The following is a 19,854-nucleotide window of genomic DNA, read 5'->3' as shown; positions in this document are numbered from 1 at the left end:
ACGCTCTCACCTGAATCTTTCCTGAGGCCTGAATATTAAAGAGTTCCTTGCTCCGGAGCTAAAAGCTCTCTTTCTTTAACTGATCCCTGGGAATAATGATAGAGCCTTGCTTTAATGCCACACAGTAAGTTTAAGCAGTTAAACCCCTCTGAGCTCACTCATTCGTTTCGTCCTCGTTGCTGGAAAAGAAAGTGGTGTGTTATGGAGATAATCATGACAGATTATCCAAATGAAAGCAATTTTGACAAATTCTAATGTAACTTTTCATTGAAATAGGGATGACAAAATCCTTTTCTCTAAAGGGAAAATAGTTTAGACTGCATTAAAAATAGGTCTCAGGCTAGGAATCTTTTGCTCAAATAAAGGAAATAAAAGAGATCTGGAACTGTGAGAAATAGAATCCTATCCTGCTTTACCTCGTGCCCTCAGCCTGAAGAATGAAAGCAAATTAGAGAGACAAGGTCATCTTTTTTTCTCTTTTGAAGTGGAACTGTATAAAATGATTTACAAATGGTTTAAATCAAAGTGGAAGGAGGGGACTCAACAACTGGCAATGAATTCAACAGGTAAAAAATAATCGGTCACAAGTAATGCCATCTTTGCTTTGTCTCCAGCAAATAAGACACATCCTTTTTTTTTTGTGGTAAGCATGTTGGGGGAGGGTGGTGGATGTTGCCTATTAAATTACAGGTTGGATTTTACGGGTTTACTTTCCACCACTGGGAACTTCCTGGTTATACAAGAATGTATAAATGTAAATCTTCCTTTACACATCAGGGATTCATGGAAGGGATTTTGGGATTCACCTGGGGAGATACGTTATGTCTGTCTTTAAATAATTAAGGTAACCGTGTCTTTACAATAAGGATAAATTGAAGAGGGGCTGGCAATGAAAATAAACTGCTTATAGAAACGGGAAGATACAGCCCTGAATGCTCCTGAACAAACGCATTTATGGCCACAATATTATAAAAGAAAGAAGGCTTGCTATGTGCCACACCAGGATATATTTTCCTAGACCCTTCCCAGCTTTAGCCATCCCCAGGTTGTTAGAAGGCCTCTCAGGGTTTTTTAAGGGGTTCTCTCCCTAGCCTCCCACACTGTGTAAGCACTGCAGGCCGTTTCTGCCGTCTGGAAGCCTATTATTTGGCATTCCCACATTGGCCTGCTCCGAGTTGCGGCCCCCAAGCCAGCGTTCCTGGCCTACCAGATGCCAGTGCCATAAATTAAGGAGCCTTGGTCACAGGTCGCCCTCCACCAGGAGGGTNGCGGCGCGGCGGCAGTTCCAGCAGGACGAGACCCCCGCCTTCGTGTACGTGGTGGCCGTCTTCTCGGCGCTGGGCGGCTTCCTGTTCGGCTACGACACCGGCGTGGTGTCGGGGGCCATGCTGCTGCTCAAGCGGCAGCTCAGCCTGGACGCGCTGTNATCCGCGGTGCTGGCCGCGGCCGGCAACAAGGAGACGCTGCTCGCCGGCCGCCTGGTCGTGGGGCTCGGCATCGGTGAGTTCCCTCTCCTGGAAGGACGCCCTTGGCCGTGGCCGCTGCGTTCCTTTTGCCTCCGCGGGGGTCCCCGTCGGGGCTTGCCGGACCCGGGAATACTCTTCTCTTGCTCCTTGAGAGCCCCTCTGTCAGTTACTCTAGCCTCTAATTAGGGCTCCCGCCCAGGTGGGGAAGGGGGTGGATGGTGTTGGCTGTGGGCTCCCCTGAGCCCACGTGGAATCTTCTGTCACTCACGGACAAGTGAATCCGTGTGATTGTTGCATATCCTGCCACTCCTAGGAATCACAGTCATCACCTTGATCCACCCCTACCTGATGCCCTTCTAGGGCTATGCGGGGAGGGTCTGTTTCCTGTAGCCTCTCACTTTATTTTTCTACTCCTAGCCCCTTTCCTTTTATAGGATTCCACACTCTGAACCTGTCAGTCTTAAAGTCCTCGTAAGATTATTTCTAAAGTTAATTAAGGGATTCTGGACTCTAGTTATTTCTCGATTTCTAGTTATTTCTCTTTAGATGGAGTATTACTTTTCTCTTTTTGCTTTTACTGTTGTATTGCCTCTTGCTTTCGTGTTTTCCCCAAATGAATTCCTTCTCTGTTTTTCTAACTTTTTCCTTTAAATCCATATCCACCCATTTTCCTTTTGCCTCTCTTGCTTTCCTGTTGGGAACCAAATTATCTATTAAAGGTCATGTTCACTTATTAAATTCATTTAGGAGCCACTCCCACTGTGGATAAATGCCCAGCAAGATAGATGTTTGCAATTACTTTAAAAATGAAAGGATTAAGTTTCCCTTGGCATTGATTTTTCACCTTGGTTGCTGAACAGGGGAGGTAACATTGGCAAGTTCATGGCAGACAGAAGGTGTTTGGAAAGTGCTTGGTATTATTAGAAAGCACTTTTGAGGGAAAGTAGGGGGTTGAGACATAAATCTCCCTAGTAATTTTTCTAAGACACACCGCTGATGCTTTATAAATGTTTCATTTCCTACTTCAGTTTGCTTCCTTTACGGTGCTGTTGAAATTTTTTTTTTCTTCCCTAAGGCTGGGACTTGATGAAAGCTCTTGAAACCTGGAACTCCTAGCTATTTGTCTGTTCACCACTTGTTTGACATATTCTGTTTTGCACCCCCTTCCTCGTAGTCTCTAAGGGGAAGCGAGTCCTATTTATACAATTCCACCTTTAGGAACAATGAGCCTAAACCCCAGCTCAGTGCACTTTATATCCAAACTATCTCATTACTGACCTTCCTTTTGTTTATTGTGCTGTTAGCGAAGCAGGGCAAGGCTCTCCGTAAAATATTAAGTTGGCACATTAAGGTCCACGATGACCAAAAAGTACAGCTGAAATGAAACCTGTCTGTAGAGGAACTACTTGTGCCTTCAGGACCCTTCGATGAATAACTTGTGGTTAAAGTCAAGTGACCAGGATTCTTGTCTCCGTATTCTCAGCATTCTCTGCTTGGGACACCTGGGCCATGTTTATTGTTTCTTCTGATCTAGTAACATAATTTTAGGTCACAAGATTTGTTCAGTGAGACTGAATCTTCTGATTCTGAAACTGAATAATGTTTTGCAGAGATCTTTGAATGAAGCTTCCTCGAGTTCAGCTGTGGCAAGTATTGCGTATTTTATCTGCTGGGAAAATTGAGCCCCTGTTGTGTGTAAGGCCCCCTTCCAGATTTTGTGTGGTAAAGAGTAGTAGGGTGGGAATAAAGCCAGGTAGAACTTGCTAGGCTCCATAAGAAAGTCTCTCCCTGGAGAGAGGGCTGATGCGTTCAAAAAGGGTATACAGTTCCCCTAACAGAAGCTGGAAGGAAGCTCTTCCTCCTGGAATTGTAATATTGATGCCCAAGTAGTGTTTAACTGAGATGTGTGAAGGACCTTCTCAGCCAGGGAATGAATGAAGAAAGGAGAGCAGAGGGCAGGCTTGGGGACCACGGTGGATGCAACAAAGAGGATTCAGTAGGAGGACGGATTGGCGTGCAAGAACCGTAGACTCCTCTGTATCCCAGCCTCCTTCTGTGGCACCTGGACTGCGTGCCTGGCGGTGCATCCCCGCTGAGACATGGTCCTGAGCTGGTCCTGGTGTGACCCACCTCACTCCTCTGAAAAACACTTAGAAGAGAAGCCCTGCTACTGACTATCATACAGACTTTCTTCACTTACAAAATGAGGGATGCTATGGTCACAAAAAGGCTTTGAAGCAGGCCACATTTCGAATTAGGATTATGCAGAGAATGTTGTACATGTAAAATTCTTGACAGTCATGAAAATTACCTATTTCCCAAAGGAGAAGCCACAGAATTATTTTTAGCTGCAAGGAAATGGGTCCCTAATGTGACTGTTTTTTTCTTTTTAAGGGACATTAAATCAGTTTTGCTTGTTTAGTACACTAAATCTGGGTTAATTTCATGCTATTCCTTTTTAAGTAATTTTTATGTGTGAGAGGTTTCTTTTTTCCATTTTTGTCTTTTGGGCCTTTTGATTCTTGGTAGATGATGAATAAAACAAAATGTGGCTTTTGATATCTTTTCAGACAAGTTTGCAGTGATAATTTCTTTCAGAGATTTACCTGTCGTAAATACAAAGCCCATGGGGACAGAGCTTTTGTTCATTTTGTTCATGGCTGTATTCCCAGCCTATAGGAGGCACTTGTTGATTGAATAGTGAGGAGAAACATTAAAAAAAAGTTCCATTTCTGTTAGGGTACCACTTTAAAATGGGATTTTTCTTAAAAAAGTGTACTATCAAAATATTTAAAAGGCCATCTAAGGGTTTTAGTTTCTAACAGCTTAATGGAATCATTTATTTATTCACAAAATGCTGATTAACCTGCATTATTGATTCTGTCAGATTTGGAGTAGGCAGTAATTAAATAAAAATCTCATCCTGGAGGTGTCATTCTCTAATAGAACAGAAAGACCATCAACAAATTATTAAAATACAACAGTAGTTTCTCTAAGAGTGGGAAACACAGAGGACTAGGCAATGGATTCTTTTGGAGAGAAGTAAATAGAACACATTTAAACTGGGTTTGAAGGGTAAGTAGGAGTTCAGCAGATGAAGAGGGAGCTGGGAAAGGAATTAATATTTATTTAGTGCTTTAGTTTCTGTTAGGCACCCTGTTTTACATATGCTATCTCATTTAATCCTTCTAACTCTGAAATAGATGGGAAACAGATCCCCTTTTGGGGGATGTGGAAATAGGTTACAGCAGTTAAATGACAAGGTCACTGGTACAAAGTTAAGATTACAAAAACAGAGACTCAGAGTCTTTTGCTGTTTATATCACTCTGCTGGGCATTTAAAGTAACATTAACAGCAGATGTAAAGGCATAGAACAATCAAAGCAGTATTGGAAGTATAAAGTGAGTGACAGGTGGTGATGGGGGTGCTCGTGAAACTGGAATGATATTTTGGGGGAAAGGGTGGGCTGCTTAGGGCTTATTTGGACAGGGACAGTCATGGGAGGTTTTTAGCTGGAAATGATAAGGTCAGATTAAACATCCTTTGTATCTGGTCTTCCCATCCCCCCCTTTCACTTTTAAACTCTTATTTTCTTCCCCAAACCTTCTTGGCCCTTTGGATTTTGTAGTATTAGCAATAACTTTGCGGAGATAATTCTTGTAGGGTGAGTAAAGCAGAGCAAGTGGCCAGGAATTGGGAATAGGAAGAGTCTGTGGATCCTTCAGCAGAAACCTTTGAAAAAGATTACAGTGTAGTTAATCTGTATAAAATGAGTCATATGGTAAAAGACAGAAGTATCAGAAACCTAGCTTTAGTGTTTGCTTTAGTTTAAGGATTCCGTTTTCTTTACAGGTTACAACAAAATCAGCTTACTGAGTGCTGTTTGAATAGGACATTATTTATTTTAGGTTTTTGTTTTCACCAGTTTCCTTTGGTTCCTTTGGTTTGTTTTGCTCTGGTCTTGAGTTGGGTCCTGGGACCCAACTGTCTAATTTAGCCCTTTCTCCACGGTGTTGGCATTTACTCTACTGCTCATTATAAGCAGTGATTTAGTGTCTGTGTAGGAAGTACCAAGAAGTGTCTAAATTCAGATATTCATCAATATTCAAAACCTTTCCTGGGAAGTGACGTAGTAATTTATATAGCACTGGGTTTATTGAATTAGTCTTAGATCTGTATCAGCTTCTCCTGGTCGGCGCTGCCTTACCACTCCCTCTGCTGGAACACAGTTTGTGGCTGCAGCTTGTAACCCGTCTCTTCTAACCTGTTGAGTAATATTTTTAAAAATGTAACTTTTTCCCCCCAAATAGCACTCTGAATTCTTATTCTTTGACACAAAGCAAATGTAAAATCTTATTTGATCAAAACCTCATTCAGTATGGAGATTAATGTCAGTAAAGAATTTCCTGTAAGGTAAGCAAGGTTAGTCAGAATCAACCAGAATTTTAAAATACCAGCTGATGTAATTTTATTTTTGCTTTTTNCCTCCCCCCCTCCCCCGCCCCCAGCCCAGTTGCCTTTTCTTTCAGTTTCATCTTTTAAAGCAGGATTTCTTTGTTGGATTTATGCTTTCTACCAGCTGACACTGACATGTAAAGTAAAACTTTGCTTCACTTCCTCTGTTTCCTTGTTTCACACACATTGTGTATTTGAACCTCCGCCCCCTCCTCCTTTCTCTCTGGTGGCATTGACATTGCAGAGTTACAGTGAGGATTATAACCTAATTATGTTGGCCTAATAGTGTTGCAGCCACACCTTCCTTGAGTGAGTGACAGTAAGATGACAAGAAATCTGTTCACATGAGTTCTAGGAGTTGTTCATGTGACTTCAGTATAAAACATTCTTTTTCATCCTCATTTCTTTCTATATTTTAAGCTCAAAGCCAGAGCACAGTTTGTTGATGGACTTCACGCTGGTGTCTTTGGCTTTCACACATCTAATGATCTAGAACCTGCTGGTAGATCTCAGATAGCAAGCAGTCTTTGCCTTCTTACTGAAAAGCCCAGGAGACTATCATTCTTTCTTTTTCTGATCAAAACTTGGTTCCTTTATGCGATCCTTCCTGTCTACAACTCTTTTCATTTCTGACTTTCTTTTGACCTTCACAGTAAATAGCAGCAACCCTTCTGTGGAGAAAACTTTGTCAGGAGGAAAATCTACCCTTCCCAGAAACCCCAAAACATGTTTTCCACATTTAAACGTGACCTCCCTGCTAGCCAAGTTTTACAGATCCTTCTAAACTTGAGTTGGGAGTGCTGCATGCTGTATACTTAAGCCTTTTATTAAATATGAGCACCACTGTGGGGAATGGTGTGGTCTGGAGTGTGTGTCGGAAGCTACGTGGCAGGAATTTTGCTTCACAGCATGACGGCAGTGTCATGGGGTCACCAGTGGGTGACCAGCATCCTTCCGTCTCCGATTTCATCGTCTCCCTGCCCTGCACTGGGGGTGGGGTGGGGGGGGTGCTCCGCGGTCACTCTTCATGGCAGAACGTGAATTGGCCATCGCCTTCGCTGCCACGGCCCTGGAAACTGCCTCTCGCACTTGTCCAGCGCTTACTCCCTGCCAGGCTGTCTTCATTTTGCATAGCATGTATTCACATAATCTTCCTAATAGTCTAGTGGGATAATATTTTTTTTCTTTTTAAGACGAAGATGTTTAGGCAAAAGAGATGAAGGCATTTTCCCATGGTCACAAAGCTCCTGGATGATGGAACCTGAGTTAGCTCCCAGGAAGTCTGACTTTGGAGTGTGTCCATGCTCAACTTCTCTGTTGCCACTTCTCTCTGAAACTGGCATAATTATTTTCCATGATATTATGTGGATGTTACTTTTTAAAATAGAAACTTTCAGAATGAGTTCTTCCAGAGGACAGCCATGGCACATCAAGGAGTGTCAATGAGAAAAACCAAGTTGGGTAGGATATTTCTTGCTCTTGCTGAGGGCTTTTGGACGGCCATGCCTGTAGTCAGGGCTGTTGAGTCATACAGCTCCAGTGGCTCCATATTCCCGTTCGAGGGGCTGCATTCATATGAAATACAGTGAAAACTGGGCCCTGGGAATTGAACAGCATAGTAACTGCCTGTGGTATGGTAACTAGAATTTTAAAAATGCCTTTTCTGCTATTCCCTTTAAGCTTCTGATCTCTTTTAGGGATGGACTTTTCCATAACATTCTCTCTACTGCTCATCCCAGAGCCATTTTCTGAGTGATGACTTTCTTGAGTGCTAGAGAGACTAAGATAAAAATAGTCCCTGTTCTTAAAAGACCTAAGTCTGGTGGGGAAAGACAAACACGAGAACACAGTAATGTGTTGTTAATTCTATAATAAAAGTATCTGTAGGATGTTTACTCGTTCTTCCAGATCCAGCTTGATCGTAAAAGCTTTCTTAGTTGGCCTCTGCAAAAACGGTAACACTTTCTCTGAGCCAGGTTCATGGCATTTAACTGCATTATTCCTTGTAATATGTCTTTTTGGCCAGGACTCTTCTCTGCTGGTAGACCAGAAACTCATTGTGTTACCTAATAAAGTGTTAATAGCATTCATGTTCTCTCACTGCAGTTAGTACCATATTTTTAAAATATGAAGCCCTTAAATCTGTATACTCAAGAATGTAGGTAAAGAATACATATAGGCCAAATCTGTAAAACTAAAGAATGCATAAATGTAATACTCAACAGGACGTTGCTATAGTTGAACACTTAGAAACCTCAGGTATGTACTCAATTGCTGCACTGTTGATTCAGAAAGTGGAGAAACATGGTGAAGCTTGAGGCCTCTGGTCCACACTGCCTGGGCTCACACCCTGGCTGGCCACTTACTACCTGGGTGATAGTGTCAGGTCTTGTACTTCAATGTCCTCATCTGAAGAATGGGGACAATACTTGCTTTCTAGGGTGGTTATGAGGATTGAATGAGTTTATCTTGTAAGTTGCTTTCACAGTGCCTGGCAAAGTAAAGCCTCATTGTTAAACATTCACACATACATGGTGTAACCGCTGGCAGATTTCCACCACGCACCTCAGATTTTGCGTCTCTGAAATGAGTGTTATGATAGCACTTAGAAAATAGGGTTGTTGTAGAAAGTTAATGAGCTCATGCATGCACAGGTACCTGCCTTTCAATAAATGGTAGCTCTTGTTACCAAGTATAGCCATTTCCATCATCATCTTACTAACATTTTATAAGCAAGGGAAATAAAATTATATAACTAGATTTTAATATTGATCATAGCTGATAACAGATGAGTAAAAATTCCATAATATAAATTGAATAAATTTGAAAAACAGAATGAGTAATTTGAAAGTTACTGTCTCTCAAGTGTTCAGTTCACATTATATAAGATTTACTTCTAGCAAGACAGATGAAACTTGAACTGGGTCTTGAAGAAGTGTATAAACATAGGTCGTCTGAGAGAAGGATACTTTTCTGCTGGGGGAAAGGGAGAGTGATAAATGTAAAGCATTGAGGAGTGTAGCAGTTTTTCTTGGCTAGGCTAGGTGTAGGGGTTGAGTAAAAAAGTGGTAAAAATGTGACCTGTTTGTTAGACTATAATCTTGGCTAGTGGTAAGGGGCTATCTGGAGCTGTGATATTAGATCTGTCTTATGATACAGTATTTTATATGCCTGTTTATAGAAAAAATAGTTCAGTTCCCAGTGGAAAAGATGTCTCCGCCTTTCAAGAGGCAAATAATAGTTTTAATAACAACTTGAAAGTAATAGCTTTGGAATAAAAACAATTTCAGTAACGGAAGCTTTCATATACAACTCCCTTATCATATGTTTGGGCTTAGTTTATGTCAGGAACTCATTCCCTACAATATAGAGAGGAAATTGGAAACAAAAATTGTGAGCATCATATTCAAGGACTAAACATTGACCATTTAATGTTTCGTTAGCCATTGCCTGTCGTTTTGAAAAGTAAACTATAATGACTGAAAATGAGTTGCAGACACATCTAATGGTGGACTTCAAAGATTCTTGGAATGCAGGCATCATTATAAATTAAAATTAGGGTGAAACCTGAAGCAGTTGCTGCCAAGTCTACCTAGTTCTAATATTTTACTATACATTCACAAAGAAGATGGCTTCTGATACTCCTCCTCCCACCATTTTGGATAAGCAAAGTCAGTGTAACATGGCTGTTGGTGATTTTGTAGGTGACATAGCACATATATCTCAGAGGTCATGCAGGGCCCACAGGCCTCCCCCTGCAGTGAAGTTGGGGAGGCTGGAAAACATGCAGAAAACACAAAACCCTTTGTCATGACTGTTGAAAGCAAGCTTGTTGGGAATCCTTCTGAAATCTTTCATTTTAATCACTTCTATGTTAGATAAATAGAATTTTTAGTTTACTGTTCTTGCTCATACTTGTCTCTCAAGTGATTTCTGATGTTAAAATTCATCCAAAAAACCTAGAGCTCTTTTAAAAATGATTTTTATTTTGAGAGACAGGGAGGGAGAGCATGAGCAGAGGAGGAGCAGAGAGAAAATCCCAAGCAGGCTCTGTACTGTCAGCGCGGAGCCCAACGCGGGGCTTGAGCTCTCAAATATGACCTGAGCCGAGATCAAGAGTTGATGCTTAACTGACTGAGCCACCGAGGCACCCCAGAGAACCTACAGTTCTAACAGTTTGTCATTTTTCCTTGAATACACTGTGCGAAAATCTCTAATCTTCATCTCCTGGGGTGTAATGTGCACTGAAAGGCAGCTTATTAGAAGTATAGTAAAAAGTCAAAATATGGTAGACCCTGAAACAAAGCCCATCCTTTATGCCTATGTATGTATATGTTTTAATGTGTATTCACTCATTAACCAAAGATGAATTAATGGAAGTGCAGAGGGGTTAGGTAACTAACTTAGCCTTGTTAGTGCTGAAATTCAAATCCAAGTTTCTGATCAAGGATCTGTGCGTGCTCTACCTCCCATTATATGATAAAGTCAGTTCTTGATTGTGAAAGCTAAAATAGTCACAATGATATTTCCTAGATTGGTAGATGGGTTTAATATACTTAATGTAACTTAATTACATGTATCTAATTTAAATCCTTGTAAGATACCTTGTAGAATTTTAAAAATGATTGTGGAAGGTAATAGTGATGAGGTTGGGCGAACAGTAATGAAAGACTAGATAGAAATTACTTCAGATGTGTAATATGTTGTTATATGACATAATGTGAAAATCAGAAAAGGGATGAGTGGAACAGAATAATAATTTGAGCAATAGATCTAGGTACTTGTAAGGGTTTAGTATTCAACAAATCAGAGAAGTCAGTAGGTAAAAGAATTATTAAATAATTGAGAAAAGGAAATAATATGAATAAAAACAATGTAAATGAAATTTAGATCTTATATTCTCATTAATATCCTATTGATTTAATAATCTCTAAAATTTAAAGAAACTAGGAATGGAGTGATTTTCTTTTATTCTTTATCAGTGACTTGGTTCATTATATTATAATTTCTCAATCCTCTAGAGATTTTAAAAGCAAGATGACAGGTTGGAAAAATATTGTGGTACATTTATTTAACTAAAAGAAAAAATAGGCTCATGGCATACTAAGTAGACTTTTTGTAGCGAGATAAATACAATTAGAAAATACACTCTTGAAAAAGTGTTAAACCTTGTTAATAATTAGAAATGAAAATTAAGGTAACATTATACTTGCAAGTTAGAAGCAACTCAGGGCTAGTTGTACCCTGGGAAGAGCCTTTCTGGTTGTAAAATAAATTGAAATAATTTTCTGTAGATATTCTAGGTAATATCCTGGCATATTTAATACTTTTCATTCTTGTGTTTATTTCATCAAACCTATTTTGAATAACTTGTCTATGTTAGTACCAAATTAAACACTGCAATGCAGAAGTTCATAATATGGTGAGGTCTGTGCTTTTGGAGTTCAATTGTAAACTGGTAATATTTTTTGATTTGTGAATTTCATTTGGATTATAGTATAAAGAAATAAAACAAACTGATTTTGCATGAAGATATTTATAGATATACAATATATAATGTGAAAGAAAAACGTAGGGGAAACCCTCCAAATGCCTAGTGACTGGGAAGTGATTATGTAATGTGGTAGAACATTACGTGCCATTAGAAGATGTGTGCACCTGAGATACATAAAAAATTGTGGCTGGTGGTAGAATTTAAAAGAAGACATAGCATTGTATGTATAGCTAACATGGCAAAATGGTTTTTTAAATTTTATTTTGATACTGTTCCTTTTATATTAAAACTTTACCTGGAATTCAGATTTCTGTTTTAAGATACACAGACACGTTTATAACAAGACTTTGGCAACAGAGTCTCTCTCTCTCTCTCTCTCTCTCTCTCTCTCTCTCTCTCTCTCCCTCCCCCTCTCTCCCTCTCTCCCTCTCTCCCTCTCTCTCTCTCCCTCTCCCTCTCCCTCTCTCTCTCCTTTTCCAAATGAGATTTTAGCTCTTATTCTCTGGAATGAAGTTTTTAAGAAATGACAAAGATGCTATAAATAAACATCACATGAGAATTACTTAAAAGTCTTTTTCCCTAACTTTTAACTCCTTGAATGAATTAACAAGACCCCATGGTGTATGATGTACATTTCTTGGATCTTATTATCTTCTATATCCCAGGAAGGTATGGTGCTTACTTTATCGCAGGGAAGAATAGAACCAGTCGGAATGAGAACACAGGCAGACTCCGTCACCCTGCACCCTCGGGTGTCCCGCCTGCACCTGCCGGACACGCTCCCCTTCTCCCGGACCTGCCGACGCGCTGTCTGTGCTCCTGCTGAGCGCGGCCTTGCACTTGTGTTTGAGAGCTCCTCTCTCTCCCCTTCAAAGCTGTTATTCCAGCTGTTTTTCTCTCTTACTGCGTAAAGTTTCCCCTTCTGCTGGATCATTCCCCACGTGGGCACAGATTGCTGTTTTGTCATCTTTAAAAAAATCCTTTCTACCTCACTTCACCTTGCGGTTACTGTCTTGTTTATCTCCTTTTCTTTACATAACACAGTTGCATACATTCCTCCTCTTCGGTTCCTCTCTTCTCATTCTTTTGTGACCCCTTTCCAGACACGTTTTGCCCTTACCAGCTGACCAGTGTTGCTCTTGTGAAGATGACCGTGCCCTGCGTTGCTCATCCCCAATCCTACTTCACCCGCCATAGGCTTTGGACACAGTACATCAGGCCTTCCTGAGGCACGTTCTTTGGTTTCAAGGACGCTACCCTCTCCCTCTTTTTCCTTAGGCTGTTCCTTCTCAGTCTCCTTTGGAGATTCTCCTTCATCTTCCGGAACTCTTTCCTTCGGCACGCTCCTCCTTGGAGCTCTCCTGTTCTCTGTTAACATTTATTCCTTTGGTGCTCTTAACCTGGCTCATGTCTTAGAGCGCCTTGTGTTTGCTGACAGCTGTCTAGAGTCTCGGCCCAGATCACTTTCTTGATCTCTAGACTCCTGAGCTCAGCTGCCCACCGAGCTTCCTGCTTTGCCTCCCATCTTCCATGTACCAGGTGAGGACATCCTTGGTGTTTGAGTCCAAAGCCTTGGAATCCTCCTTGACTGTCTCCCATTTCTCACATCAAATCTGCCTGAAAATCTTTGAATTTAGCTTCTAATTAACATGTAGGATCTATTTTTCCTCACTTCCACTGCTAAATCTAACATGACATCTCTCACTTGGAGCATTGCAAGTCTCCTAACTGTTCACCTTGCTTGTTCGCTGACACCTCTGCCTTCTTTTCTGCACTCGACAGCCAGAGTGATTCTTGTAAAATATAAACGAGATCATGCCACCTCAGTGCTGCTCACAGTGCTACTCTCCGTAGCTCCCCAGCCTGCTCGGGAAAAGCCAGGGGCCTGAAATGCTGCATTATTCTTGCCTCTCCCTCCTCCTCCTTTGACCTTACTCTCTCCTACCTTCCTTCGTTCCTGCTCCAAGGAACACACCACTTATCCTTCTAGCCCTTTGCACAGTCTCATTCCTCTGCTGGGAAAGTTTCCCCCGATATCCACATGGTTCCCTCATCGTTGCGTTTCCATGGTTCTTAAAGTTGCAGCCTCCCACCGCTGGTACTTTCCAGTCTATTTTTATTTTCACTTTTTATTACTTGTTACTCTCTCTTTTTCTCTTCTTCTTCTCTGTTCTTCTCACTAACTTGTTTCTTGTTTCTCTCCACTGGACTGTAATCTCCATGAAAGCAGGATTTGTTTACCCCATTCCACCGCGCATAGTATAGTGCCTAGCAGACAGCAGTCATTCGATAAATGTTTTCTGTATAGATAAAAACAAAAACAGTATAACTTTGGTGAGTAAATTTTGAGCTGAGATTGGATTATGTATGCATCAGAAATGTAGGAAATTTGTGCCTTGGATGGGGTTTAGTAAATGTTCTCTAGGGTTACTTCTGATTCATGTTTGTGGTTTCAAACTTTTTAAAATAGTTGGGAAAAAATAGATATTTTAAGTTGAGTTAAGACATTTAAGTCTCACCTTGTTCTCAGCACCTGAGATAGAAGCAAGTCTCTTTCTCAGTCTTGCAGGTCTAAAAAAAAAATGGAAGTTGATTTATGTTTGAAAAACCACCAGAGATTCTCATGGATGCACTTAGAGGTGACTACATTGACACACGGTGGCGGAAGCACCTGGCATGCAAACTTACTATGTGGCCCATGTCCTTCTCTAGTGCTCCTGGTGCTCTAATGTCTGTTCTCTCCGGGCAGGGAGGTTTGTGGGAAGAGGGAACTATTCTGTTCAGTAGTTGCATCTTTGTTTTTGAACTTGGAATTAAAGCAGGATGGGAGAGGCTTGGAGAGTCCTGTCTCATCCCGACTAGAAAGAAGCCTGATCCGTGTTTTCTGAACTTCAAGTCATCTCTGATTTCAGTTTTCAAAATTCAGTGAATCTTTGTCCTGGAACATGCTATATATGGAACATGGAATCTCATCCCGTTTTCATACTCAATCCACGTTGCATATTCTATAAGAGATTTCATTAAGTAGTTAAAGATTAAAAAAAAATAAAAGCCACTCTATTTTCCATTATGGATCTGGTCCTAAATTTAAAGGACAAAACATATGTAAATGTATTTTGTGATAAGTTTTAAAGAGATGGTGTTAAATGAATGGAATTTTAAAAGTAAGTATCACGATCTTGAGTTTGCTCTGATCCTTAAATTATTTAGATTTAATTCTGGATATGAAAAGTAAGGTTTCAAGCAAAGTCAGCCTATAATTCTTCATAGCAATGAAATAGCACCATCACCAGTCCAAATTATGGTAACAAAATAATTTATGTTATGAACACCTGGCTTAAGCCGGATTTCCCAGTTTACCATTCTGTGAGACTTCTAATTTTGTAAACCCCTTGAACTCTTTTTTTAATTTTATTTTTTAATGTTTGTTTATTTTGGAGAGAGACAGAGAAAGAGAGAGAGCACATGGGAGGGGTAGAGAGAAGGGGAGACAAAGAATCCAAAGCAGGCTCCAGGCTCTGAGCTGTTAGCACAGAGCCTGATGCGGGGCTTGAGCTCATGAACCGTGAGATCATGACCTGAGCTGAAGTCGGACGCTTAACCAACTGAGCCACCCAGGCGCCCCTTCCGCCCTGAACTCTTAATACCCGTGAAACCATCCTTGTTATCCCAGACATGCTTTCTTATGCCTTTCTCGATACCACTTATTAACATGTATAGTATTTATCTATCATTGAGTTAGGTATTTTTCTATAGAAAAATATGCAAGGCACAGTCCTACAGATAAAGTCTACCTGGAGCTAGCAAGTCAGGCCTCACCTAGAACTTCATAGGGTTCTCCTGTGGGTCACTTGGTAAGTACTTTGTGTTAAAAGCTTCATATAGTTCCTGGTACTTAAATATGCTCAGTAAGGAGGCGCCTGGGTGGCTCAGTCGGTGAAGTGTCTGACTTTGGCTCAGGTCATGATTTCGCAGTTGGTGGGTTCTAGCTCTGCATTGGGCTCTGTGCTGACAGCTAAGAGCCTGGAGCCTGTCTTTGGATTCTGTATCTCCCTCTCTTTCTGACTCTCCTTACTCACACTGTTTCTATGTCTCTCTCAAAAATAAGTAAAAATTAAAAAAAAAATGCTCAATAAGTATCAACTTATTGTTGTAATCGTGTTTTCATATAGCCGTGTTTTCTACCACACTGTAAGTTTTCAAGGTGCAGAAGCCATATCTTTTGCCCACCTTAAAAAAAAAAATCCCTATGGTTTAGCCCAGTGCCTGATAGGCTGCTGGTACCTGCGTTTGATTACCTGATCTGAATTTTTCCTCCCATTTTATCTCTCTTGTAGACTGACATCAACATCTTGAATTGGTGAGCAAAGCCATACTATACTGAATAAGTTTTCCTGGCACATTAATAAGGAAAATCTCTGTAGAGCCATTGTTTGTATGGTATCATGAGTACAAATGAATGCGTTACCTAGTTTCACATCCGTAGTTCCTGGTTAAGTGGAGAGAGAAATTATGAAACTTTCCTACGTGATTTGAACCTTCAAATATAGGACTAGACAAAGAAATGGAATTTACTCCATCCGATGTATGATGTGCCATTTTTCTTTGTTGTCAGTAGTTGGCCAGTTTAAGCTTTGGTGGAAGTTTAGGCTTCTGTTCTGGTATACAAAACCCAACACAAGATCCTAATAATATGCTGTTATTTTTAGATGCTATTTCCACCTCCTCCTGTGAAATAAATAGGATTAAATACGTGATACTTTAATAATGTCGGCATAAGTAAACCTCAAAGAATCTAATGATACTCATGTGAATGAATAGATCTTGTCAATATTTACTGCACAAAGTATGGTACATAAAGTGAAATTAAGGGATCTTTAATTTTTTTAAAGCTTGTTTATTTTGGGAGAGAGAGAGAGAGGCACAGAAAGAGAGAGGGGATGGAGGATCTGAAGCACTCTGTGCTGACAGCAGAGAGTCTGATGGAGGGCTCAAACTCACAAATTGGGAGATCATGACTGGAGCAGAAGTCAGAAACTTAACCAACGGAGCCACCCAGGGGCCCCAGAGATCTTATTTTATAGAATACAAAGTTTCTGCATGTATACATCATTACCAAGAATGTCTTTGTAAAGACTGTGGTGGCAGTAACTTGGTTTGCATTTTCATAAAGTAACATAAAATAGCTGCAGATATAAAGGTGGTTGTTTATTGTGAAAAAACAGATGTTGAGAATCGGGGAAGAACTCAATTTTTAAAAAGAATTTTTTTTAACATTTATTTTTGAGAGATGGAGAGAGACAGAGCATGAGATGGGGAGAGGCGAAGAGAGAGGGAGACACAGAATCCGAAGCAGGCTCCAGGCTCTGAGCTGTCAGCGCAGAGCCTGATGTGGGGCTCAAACCCACAGATTGTGAGATCGTGACCTGAGCCTAAGTCGGACGCTTAACCGACTGAGCCACCCAGGTGCCCCTAAAGATAAGTTTTTTAACCTGATTGAGAAAAACATGAATGTTGGAAAAGAAACACATAATTTTGTGATACTCACTAATTACACAGTCATTTATTAATCTTAATCTGTATAAGGATCATTATGTTCTGCAGCATTTTCAAAATAATATTTTTCTAAATATAACACCTGATTTCAAATATGCATTTATATGTATTAAGCATTCAGAGTAATATTTATTAATAAGCGTTAAAGCTTTGCATATAGATAGCTGCTGCTGTGGTTAAAAGTTAAATTTACTTGCTTTAAGTGAATCACTAGCAGACTTAATCCAACTTGGATTAAAGGAATTTGGAGGTGTGAATGCAAAGCCACTGTCATAATTTTCTTTTTATTACTGAGTTGGCATGAAGATGAGGTATCCAGAGATAAGACAAATGGGCAAATGGTGCCTTAATTGTTCAAAAGGGAATGAATTCTAGAATTAGAGATTAACATTATCATTGCTAGCAAAATTATAAAATATTATTACAGTGAAGATTTGGAAACATTTAGAAAATAGTCTGATGTTTACTAAGAGCTTTCTGGGGTTCACTAGGAATAGGTCTTAAGAAACTAACCTCGGGGCGCCTGGGTGGCTTAGTCAGTTAAGCGTCTGACTTTCGCTTAGGTCATGATCTCGCAGTTCGTGGGTTCGAGCCCCGTGTCGGGCTCTGTGCTGACTGCCACCTCAGAGCCTGGAGCCTATTTCAGAGTCTGTGTCTCCCTCTCTCTGACCCTCCCCTGCTCACGCTCTCTCTCTCTCCTAGAAATAAATAAAAAAAAAACCTTAAAAATTTCTTTAAAAAAAAAAAAAACTAACCTCATTTTTTGTCTTTGAAAGCATTCTTGGATTGGTAGATTAGGGAAATTCTTCAGGTAAGGAATTTGACACACCCTTCTTCTTTCATTTAACATATTAAAATTTTTTCTGTTCATTTTTGAGAGAGAGAGAGAGAGAGAGAGAGTGTGAGTGGAGGAGGAGCAAAAAGAAGGAGATGCGTAATCTGAAGCAGACTCCAAGCTCTGAGCTGTCAGCACAGAGCCCGAGGTGGGGCTCGAACCTGTGAACCATGAGATCATGGTCTGAGCTGATGTCGGATGCTTAATCGACTGAGCCACCCAGATACTTCTCATTTCACGTACTTAATAGAATATTTACTTCATACTAGGTAGTAAACAAACAAACATTTAATTCCATGGTCGGTAATGACAAAAGTAATCTCTGAAATCTGGCAGAGAAAAGATGTGACTTGGTTAGAGGCTCTGTCGAGGTTGAAGCGTAGGCCCAGCATGAGGTCTCTAGTCAGGTGCAACCCAGAGCTCAGTCCTCAGTGCCCCGTATTTACCAAATCTGGGGAGCCCAGAGCAAGCTAAGTGGCTGTTATACTTGATAGCAGAGATAATATTCAAGATATTTTCAAGATACAAGAATGTTCTTGAAAATCAAGAAAAAAGTAACCAGTAATATGTGTGTGATATTTATCTTTTATGTTTTATGTACGTTTGCATTATTTCTTTTAACCCACACTTAGAGCTAGGCAGCACTGGCACAGACCCCTCCAGTGAATGTCCAGGTTTTATAAGTGGGCAGTCTATGTATGGCACACACCTGTCCAGGAGTGAAGAAGTCCAGACTGTGAAGGGCTTCTTCAGTGATTACAGTGGAGGAATGGTTTTATCAAAGCCACAGGGGAACTTGTCCTCTGAAATGGAATCAGTCAGCTGAGATACTCAACATTGCAAACTACCTAAGGAGGGGGCAGTGTCCTTCATAACTTCTTACTAGTGTCGAGCAAGTGTTGGTTTGATTCACTGACAGTGCCCGAGTCATTTTATTACCTTTGGCTCCTTTTAAATTACTAAATTTACTTTGCTCAAATATAGTTTGAGTCTCTCTTTATGAAATCAGGACATTTTTTTATGTTCTTATAATTTGTAAAAACATGAACACGGCAGTTCTGGAAGCCACATGTCTCTGGCACCCTCTCTGGAGTGCCTTACTTCTCTTGAAGTGATTCATTCTGCCACTTGCCTGAATCCTTTCAAGAAAACCAGTTATGTAGTATTCTTGAGGTGATTGACTTGCAAATAATCTTGTGCTCCTAAGCACTTTTTTTGGCAAATATACCAGTTTCTGGGAACTAGAAATTATTTCACACTTACTCTAGTTGTAATTGAGTTACTTAGATTGGATATTCAGAGATTAATTAGACCCTCAAAACCAGTAGGTGCCGGCACCATACTACACATTTTATGAAGATGCTAGGATAAACATGCATCTTCACTTTTGCTGTGGTTAAGAAATATTTTACCAAAGGAATTCTTGTTAAAAAAGCCAGTTTTGTCACCTGCCTTTCCTGGAGGTTCCCACCTCTCTCCTCATCCTCTCATCTTTATCTACCTTCCCAACCCTCAACACGCTCTGGCGTTTTATCTTTTCATAGAAAAGGTTTATGTTTCTCAATCTTCAAGTGTGAGTCAAAACATTGTCTGGATTTCTTCAGTATAGTATAGTCTACACTACTTCAAGACATAGGCCCGTATCTCTTCTCCAGATGAATTAACACCCCCTAAATCCCACCCGTCTTGAACTGCTGGGGCTGTGACAGCTGTTTAGGTAAGACTTCCCTTAAAAGGCAGCCATCGTTGCTTGTTGGGTTCTTAACAGTATTCTGAAGAATCTGATTTTTCTCCCCCAGCAGTGGAATGCTGGTCAGGTGCAATTTCTTCTAATCTATATGATTCCTCTTATTGTGTGATGTTGAGGTCAGAAAGATAACAGTTTTAAAATAAAATGGTCTAGGAAAGGCAGTGTTTAAATGCTGTCTTTTTCAGCTTTGATATTTAAAGTCCTACAAAGCAGGTTTGTATGTGTGTTTTGTACTTTGGGACTTATTATCTTTAACCATATATACCCCTTTTGTGTCCGAAAAGAAATGTTATACCA

The 19,854-nt window shown here is 40.4% G+C and overlaps 1 protein-coding gene across 1 annotated transcript in view; it reads left to right on the top strand.

Moving 5' to 3' along the window:
• The first annotated feature begins 669 nt into the window (after window positions 1–669).
• The window catches only part of SLC2A13 (solute carrier family 2 member 13), a 362,746-nt gene continuing 343,561 nt past the window's right edge, over window positions 670–19,854 (top strand). The window contains exons 1-2 of the mRNA XM_077753652.1: window positions 670–690; window positions 1,092–1,500. Coding sequence (XP_077609778.1) covers window positions 670–690; window positions 1,092–1,500 — 430 coding nt within the window. The remainder of the gene's footprint in view (window positions 691–1,091; window positions 1,501–19,854) is intronic.

The sequence above is a fragment of the Crocuta crocuta genome, unplaced genomic scaffold, assembly GCF_008692635.1.
Source record: "Crocuta crocuta isolate KB4526 unplaced genomic scaffold, BGI_CrCroc_1.0 scaffold30, whole genome shotgun sequence".
NCBI lineage: Eukaryota > Metazoa > Chordata > Mammalia > Carnivora > Hyaenidae > Crocuta > Crocuta crocuta.
This window is presented reverse-complemented; position numbering and strand designations above follow the sequence as displayed.